General features: G+C 52.9%; 1 protein-coding gene across 2 annotated transcripts in view; it reads left to right on the forward strand.

Annotated features, from left to right (window-relative positions):
* The window catches only part of TCF7L1 (transcription factor 7-like 1 (T-cell specific, HMG-box)), a 179024-nt gene extending 171249 nt beyond the window's left edge, over positions 1-7775 (forward strand). The window contains exons 5-12 of one of the 2 annotated variants that reach the window (XM_011963849.1): positions 341-473; positions 1732-1822; positions 2090-2173; positions 3108-3239; positions 4044-4203; positions 4291-4398; positions 5152-5227; positions 6416-7775. In XM_011963849.1, coding sequence (XP_011819239.1) covers positions 341-473; positions 1732-1822; positions 2090-2173; positions 3108-3239; positions 4044-4203; positions 4291-4398; positions 5152-5227; positions 6416-6849 — 1218 coding nt within the window. In that variant the 3' untranslated portion in view covers positions 6850-7775. Of the gene's footprint in view, positions 1-43; positions 474-1731; positions 1835-2089; positions 2174-3095; positions 3240-4043; positions 4204-4290; positions 4399-5151; positions 5228-6415 lie in introns of those variants that run through there. The other variant, XM_011963856.1, reaches the window with a different exon arrangement.
* The last annotated feature ends 505 nt before the right edge of the window (positions 7776-8280 follow it).

An 8280-nucleotide genomic window follows, 5' to 3' on the forward strand; every position in this document is an offset into this window, starting at 1 on the left:
AAAAAAAAAAAAAAAAAAAAAACCTTTTCAGATTCAGTGAGATGACACAGCGCACATCATCCCCCAGCAGCTTGTAGTATTTTCCGCATACAGTGCACGTGAGGGGAGTGATGGAGGGTTGTCTCGTGGGAGAAGCTGGAGGGTGGGTATGATCTCTTCTCAAGTCCTGCTACTTCCTTCTCTGCTGTGTCCACTGCTGTCAGCTCTCAGGGACTGTTTTGAGGACTGAATGGGATGTTGCCTGGAAAATACCTGGCACTTAGTTGATTCCGTCAATAACAGCTGGTCGTACTCTCTATCTCCTTGGCAACTATTCCTGGTCTTTTTTTCTCTCTTTCAGTCTAATAAAGTTCCTGTCGTTCAGCACCCGCATCACATGCATCCACTGACTCCCCTCATCACCTACAGCAATGACCACTTCTCCCCCGGCTCCCCTCCCACCCACCTCTCCCCAGATATTGATCCAAAGACAGGTAAGTCGTCTGCCACTCAGGCAGTGCTGCTGCAGGGCAGGCGGGCTTCTCTTTTGTGGGAACATAACAGCCCTTGAATCAGGTTGACCTGGGGTCAAATCATCGCTCTTTGTCTCAGGAGTCTTTGGACCTTGTCTGCTAACTTTAGCCTTGTCGTTTTTTTCATCTTTACCTCCCCGTACCTTCCCCACCATAGGGTCATAAGGCCCAGAGGGAATTAAGCAGTGAAGCACAGGGCCTGGCTCCACAGGCAATGTTTGGGGTGACTTTGCCCAAGTCCAGCCCAGCTGTGGGCCGTGCTTCCCTGCAGCAAGACACCTTTGCCCTAAACTAAACATTTTTAAATAAATTCATCAGTCTAAGCAGACATAGAAGTGCAACCATAAAGCAGTGAGGCCAAACTGGCTTTATTTATTTATTTCAGGCAGTCTTGCTGTGTCGCCCAAGCTGGAGTGCGGTAGTGTGATCTCAGCTCACTGCAGCCCGGGCTCAAGCAGTTCTCCTACTCAGCCTCCTGAGTTGCTGCAACCACAGGCGCATGCCACCATGCCCTTGCCCAGCTAAGTTTTGTATTTTTAGTAGAGATGGGTTTTTGCCATGTTGCCCAGGCTGGTCTCAAACTCCTGGGCTCAAGCAATCAACTCACCTAAGTGTGGGGATTGCCGGTGTGTGCCACTGTGCCCCACCTGAGCTGGCTTTTTTTGTTGTTGTTGTTGTTGACAACAACTTGCCCGCCAGACCTGTCCATTCCAGGGAGCCACTGTCTTTATAGCATTCACACAGAGTTGCCAGGGGAAGGCAAAGCGTTTTTGGGGCCCCTCTTTGGAGAATAAGTCACTACAAGTTACAGATCATGAGGAAGACACATGTGGAGGAGGAATCCAAAGTTTATTTCTCCATGAATGAGGCGGGCTTTCTAGAGACTTAGTTCACCAGTGACTCTTGTCATTGATCTGGTGGGTCCTGTCCCTCTCTTCCAGGATGCTGGCTTCTATATCACAGCCAGCTGGAAGGTACTCTTCACAGAGATGGAATCCATGCAGCTAGAGAAGGGGTGCATTAGTCCTGCCTTGCCTGAATATGTCCTTGACTGACTGGTGAGAGCTGCTAGGGAGGTGACAGAGGGCAAGGACGATGACACAAGCGCCCACTAGGCTGCAGAGCAGCAGGGACATAGGGCAGGACGCTCCCATTTGATGTTCGTTGTGACGCTCTGGCAGGGCGAGGGGCAGTCTGACACATCTCTCTTTGGAAGCAGGAATCCCCCGGCCCCCTCACCCATCCGAGCTGTCACCGTATTACCCACTCTCTCCCGGAGCTGTCGGACAAATCCCCCACCCCCTCGGCTGGCTCGTCCCACAGTAAGGAACCCACAGCCTCTCTTCCCCCTGCTCCCTCCTTGCGCTGAGCCCTGCCTCTGTGCCCTGCGTGCCCTGCACTGTGGACCCCTCAGAGGCAAGCCCAGGACTAGGCCTCCCTGCTCCCGCCCGGGCAGCTTGCTCCCAGCTCTACCTTCCCACTTGCTTCCCTTATTTCTCATCCCCTCTTCCCAAGTGCCTCTCCTCCCCTGCCCTGAGCTTTCCCAATGTGCTGACTGGATTTCCTCACCCTTACAGGCAAGGCCAGCCCATGTACTCCCTTCCTCCTGGTGGCTTCCGGCACCCTTACCCCGCCCTCGCCATGAACGCCTCGATGTCCAGGTGAGTTCCGGGGCTGGGGCTGTCCACATGTTTGTCTTAGGGACCACCCCATTTCTGACCACGGAACAGCTTTTCCTTACTAGTTAATGAGCAGGCATAGGGCTCACCCTTCCCCCAACCTCTCTTTGGTCGAGCACCTTCTTGTGCCCCGCACTTCCCACCCCCAGGTCAGAATGGAGACCACAGGATCACTGTCCCCATCTCTCCAACAAAAGGATTTCAAAGCCCTAGCGCTCTGCCTCCTGCCGTGGGCTCTGGCACAGAAGCATTTTGAGGACAGATGCTCCCCGACTTAGGACAGAGCCACGTCCTGATAAACCCATCGTATGTTGAAAACACAACTTTCACCTTAGAATGTGTGCAGCATATGATGGTTTTATCCAGACATAACCCCATCGAGGTCAGACAGAGTACTGAATTCATACCGTTTTTGCACCATCATAAAGTGAAAAAATCCTAAGTCGCGGACTGTCTGTATATTGCCCAGAAGCCAGGGACTGGGAGAAGATGAATTTTTCCTGAAATGATGTCAGGAGAGGAGACAGTGAAAGGGGATTTCTGTCTCAGGGACCAGTTCTACCTGACAGTGGAACCTCTGAGGACAGAAGAAAGCCGCCCACAGCCTAAGCCCTTCTTTTCCCCAGCGTGCCCGGGCCTCTGACCCTCCGCCCCTTTTGTGTGTTTCATCCCACCTGCTTCCAGCACCAGATGGGCAGCCTGGGTGTTGGTGGGGAGAGGGAAGAGGCATTAGGCATCTCCCAAACCTGGTTCTCTAGAAGACGACAAATAGCCTTCTAGTCCTCAGACTCTGCCCCACGGACATACCTGTGCCCTCAAGGCAGAGAGCCACCGTGTCCTCTGCTGGGTGGCAGGGATCCAGCCTGAATCCCTCTGTTATCATTTGTTTCTATCCGGTGCACAGCCTGGTCTCCAGCCGGTTCTCTCCTCACATGGTGGCTCCTGCCCACCCTGGCCTGCCCACCTCAGGGATCCCCCACCCTGCCATCGTCTCCCCCATTGTCAAGCAGGAACCGGCACCCCCCAGCCTGAGCCCTGCAGTGAGCGCGTAAGTAAGCGGCAGCCTGGATTGCGGGTGGGAGGGTACAGGCTGTGAAGAGGGGTGTCCACACACTGAGCAGCAAATGCCATGTACTCTTCTCTCTTGGTGTCACTCAGCAGGCAGCACAGCCTCCCCAGCCAGGCTCTCCCTCTCCGTCGGGACTTACTCCCTCGGACCTTCTGGGTCCCTGTCCTTTCAGGGACATGGTGCGTCTTCTCTCCTATTAAGAAAAGATTTACTGTCAGGTCTCAGAGGCTGAAGAGAACGTGAGAAAGCTTTTAACTCCCCCTCCTCCCCACCATAAGATATATGGAAAGGTGAGGCCCAGAAAGGAGACAGTGTTTTCTTAAGGACTCATGGTGGGCTGGTGGCCTAGGTGAAACGAGCACCAGGGTCCTTACCTTGCCCGTGTGCCATAAAGATGGCAGGAAGCCAAAGTCAGTGCTCCCTGGAGATCCCAGGAGACCCCACCCTTGGTTCTGCCCAGAGTGTCCCACACTGTGTCCTGTCACCGTCGCCAGCACCTGCCAGCTCCAGAGAGAGCTCATCTCAGCACCCCCCCCACGCTCTGCTCGTCTGTCAGGAAATTAGAGAGTAGATTTTCAAAGAATCTGGCTTGGAGATCATTCAAAGGTGGGAAACTAGGGGAGGAAGGTGCTCAGGCACTGAGCGCAGCCATGGGGCCACTTGAATTAGCATCCAGGCAGCCCGCGCCCCTCGCCAGAGACAGCGGTGTCTCAGTGACAGGCAGGGATTGATGAGTCGTGTAACACCTGACACATACTAACCTACAATCACGTGCCTTCCCAGGAAATCACCAGTCACCGTGAAAAAGGAGGAAGAAAAGAAGCCCCACGTGAAGAAGCCTCTGAATGCCTTCATGTTGTATATGAAGGAGATGAGAGCCAAGGTGGTGGCTGAGTGCACCCTGAAGGAAAGTGCAGCCATTAACCAGATCCTGGGAAGAAAGGTAAGACCTGCCCTCACCCTCCAGGCCACGGGGGCAGCATCCCTGCATTGATGGCTCCGTGTCGTCTCTGACCCTCTCTCCCCCCAGTGGCACAACCTGTCTCGAGAAGAACAGGCCAAGTACTACGAGCTGGCCCGGAAGGAGCGGCAGCTTCACTCGCAGCTCTACCCGACCTGGTCAGCCCGGGACAACTACGTAAGTGCACGCTCTGGGCAGAGGACACTCAGACCCCATTAGCAGCCTCTGCAAGAGGAGGAAGGGCGAAGGAAAGCGACTGCATTTATAGAGGACTCTTAAGATGAGGGAGAAGCCCATACTTCTGTAGAAAGAAGGAAGATATTTTAATTCTCAGGAAGTCAACAAGTCCTGAGGACAGACTTCAGTTTATGCATTTCCCTTTGAACTGGACTCTGCCCTCGATTTCATAACACAGGGCACATGGTTAGCTGTGGTGGGAAGAGTGTCTCTAGCCACTCCTAACCCATGGCTCAAAGACCAGTGTGTGAGCCTCAGGGGGCGTGTCTCAGCTCCCGGAAACCAAGCCAATTTTTGCATGCGTGTTCTTCTTTGCTTTTTTTCTGGTAAGAGGACCCACAGTTGCATCAAACTTTCAGAGGGACCTGGGACCCCTCAGAAAAGATCAAGAAGCACTGTTCTAGGGAGAGAAATGGAAAAACAGAGTCTGAAGGGCAGTGGAGGGAGGAGGCCTTCCAAGAAGGCCTTGGACACCCAGCCTGGAGGGGAAATGCATTTGTAGGGGAGGAAGGGCTCCCGCTGCCTCCTCGCGGGCTCCCACAGGTGTGATCCGAATGTCTCTCTCTCCACACCCTCCCTGAGGGATCAAGAGCAGTAATGGGCAACGTCCTGTATTCTCTCTGATCTGGGAGCGCCTGAGAAGCCAGCATTCTTCTCTCCCGGTTTAACTCTTCCTTTTGCTATATTTTCCAGGGTAAGAAAAAGAAGAGGAAGAGAGAAAAGCAGCTGTCCCAGACACAGTCACAGCAGCAAGTCCAGGAGGCAGAGGGTGCGTCTGGGGGCACTGGCCTCTTCTGCTTTTCCTTCCATCACAGCCACACCTGCCCATGCCGTCTCTAGCTCCATGGTGGTGGGTCAGGGCTTCTGCCTCGGTATTCGCGGGCAGCTGTTACTACCCCTTTCTCGAGGTGGCCACTTAAGAGGCTCTGAGATGTGAAGGCATTTTCCCAGGTACTCTGCTTCAGTGGTGGTGGTAGGATTTGATCCCAGAACTTTGTCACTTCAAAGCCTAGGCACTTTTTAATTCCGTTGAAAAGTGAATCATCCTACCTGAGGGTTAATGGAATGAGGCTGAAATTGTCTTTGAAATGCCCTTAGGAAAGCAGCACATGAGCCCCTGACATCCCACCTGTCAGTGGATCCAGGACAGCCAGGGTTTCCTTGGATGTTTCTTTGGTTGAACACCAGAAAAAGTAGTTTGCTTGGGTTTAGGAGGCACTTTGTGTCAAAACCGTGTATAAAATCTCTTTATACCAGAATCATGCCTAGCACAGAAAGATGCTCACACTGTGACGACTATTATTAATATTTAGGTCACACCTCCATCTCATGCTTACTCCAGGACAAACAAATGTATTGCTGCTTGCATGATGTAAAGTGCTTTCAGTCTCTCTCCTTCCTTCCTCCCTTCCTCCCTCCCTCCCTCCCTCCCTCCCATTCACCCTTCCTCCCTTTCTCCTTCCCTCCCTCCCTATTTCCTTCCCTCCCTTCCTCCCTCCCCTCCTCCCTTCCTTCCTTCCTTCCTTCCATTATACATAGGAGTGCACATGAGTGGGACCCGTGCGTGCTGCAGAACCCACCGTCTGGCACGCTGCTCAGCAGGCATGCGCTCTCTCTGACTGTGTTAATACCATAAGCCAGAGATTTCAAAGCAAACCGGAGATTCATCCCAAAAATTGCGAGCTTTAGGAAGGGAGGGTGGTCCTGTGAGACACTGAGCCATCTTCTTTCCAATCTGATGCTGGGTGGATCTTCATCAGTTTGGGCGTTGCCTCTTCTCTGTGCGCTAGGTATTTGTGAATGCAGTTTCCTAGTCTTGAAAGCCTTGGAAGTAATGTCAGGTCCTCGCCAAAAGCATGCCTGTGTCTCCAAAGCACGTGTATCACCAGGGCCGTTCCTCAGCCTCCGCCTCTCCCAGAGCTATAGCTGCTCACTCTTTCTTGTATTTTCCCCCTAGGTGCTCTGGCCTCCAAGAGCAAGAAGCCATGTGTTCAGTACCTGCCCCCCGAGAAGCCCTGTGACAGCCCTGCCTCCTCCCACGGGAGCATGCTGGACTCCCCGGCCACCCCCTCTGCAGCGTTGGCCTCACCAGCTGCCCCTGCTGCCACCCATTCGGAGCAAGCCCAGCCCCTCTCCCTCACCACCAAACCAGAAACCCGGGCCCAGCTGGCTCTCCACTCTGCTGCCTTCCTGTCAGCTAAGGCTGCAGCCTCCTCCTCTGGTCAGATGGGCAGCCAGCCTCCCCTCCTGTCCCGGCCCCTCCCCCTTGGGTCCATGCCCACAGCTCTGCTGGCCTCTCCCCCATCTTTTCCCGCCACACTCCATGCCCACCAGGCCCTCCCGGTGCTACAGGCCCAGCCTCTTTCCCTGGTCACCAAGTCTGCCCACTAAGCTGCCCCCTGACCCCTGCAGGCTGTCACATGACTCATTGAGTAGTAATGATTCAGAAGAAAAAGAAAAAGGAGACTTTATTGGTCAATATTTGACCACTCTGGACTGTTCTGTAAAGTGGCTGGTAACAACAGCACTTTACAGTTTGTAGATGTAACCAGTAGCTGATCTTAAGGCTTTTTTAAAAAACAAAACAAAACAACAAAAAAAATCTTTATAAGAAAAAGAACTGAAAAGTAGCGTGCTGTTCGTGCCGTAGGTGCTGTGGTGGATGGACCTGGGCAGCGGGTGCCTCTCTCTCTCCCTCTCTCGCACTTTCTGTCGCCTGTCTCTTCTCGCCCCCGCCGCCTGCCCCAGCTTCCCCTACTCGATCTGCAGCTCTGCCATTGTGACATTTCCTGTTACCCAGTCCAAGTTTTCATCGTCTGCTCAATACCGTGGGTTCTTCTTCGTCCTCTGTCCTCTGCCCAGTGTGAGGCCGTCACCATGTGAGAAGACATCTTGGCCTGATTTGCTGCCACCAGCATCCCCTCCCTCAGTGGGCCCGAACTCGCCAACCCCAGCTTTCAGTGGAGCAAGCGGGTCCTCTGAAACGGTTTTCCCCCAACCCCCCCATTTAAAGGGACTCAAGGTGCCTGCCACTTCCTCAGCGAAGAAGTCTGTGTTCCTCCCCGTCCTTGCCAGTGGCGATCATCCCCTCACAGTCCCAGAGTGGCAGGCAGGACCGGCCCCATGGTCTGGCTTCTGTCACCTGGGTCCGTGCCAGCACAATCTGCCAAAGTTCTAGAGACCTTGTTCCCTTCCCCATCACCTCACATGCTTCTTCTGTGTGTATTTCTTTTTGTTTTTATGGTTTTTGGAGCAATTTAAATTCCCAGTTGTTTATTTTCACAAAAGAAAATAAAATTGCAGTTGCAAGACCTTTTCTGAGTGTTTCTTTAGTGCTTTTGTTGAATCAAACCACCCCTGTCACTCCCAAACCCTGTGTTAGACTTTCGCATATATGCAAAGGAAGATTGCCACTTGCCACAGGGGAATGTAAGGCATGCCTGACACCCTTCGAAAACCTGAGCCCAGCTTCCTGTCTCCAATGTACACAGGCCGGTCAGTGTCTATGACTGAGCTGCAAAGGGGGGAATCATGTTTACAGTTGATTTAAATGAATTCGCCACCTGGAAGACATTCAGCTTATGCTTCTATCACGCATTTGACTTGTAATTGCCAAGATGCGAGGAAGCATCTTTTGGACACTTTCCATAGTATCTAGCACCACAATTAATTTTTTTGTAACAGCTTTATGGAGACATACTTCAGCCATTTAAAGTTACACTTCACCCATTTAAAGTATATAGTTCTTGCCGGGCGCGGTGGCTCAAGCCTGTAATCCCAGCACTTTGGGAGGCCGAGACGGGCGGATCACGAGGTCAGGAG

This window comes from Colobus angolensis, unplaced genomic scaffold, assembly GCF_000951035.1.
Source record: "Colobus angolensis palliatus isolate OR3802 unplaced genomic scaffold, Cang.pa_1.0 Scaffold118, whole genome shotgun sequence".
In the NCBI taxonomy this organism is placed as follows: domain Eukaryota; kingdom Metazoa; phylum Chordata; class Mammalia; order Primates; family Cercopithecidae; genus Colobus; species Colobus angolensis.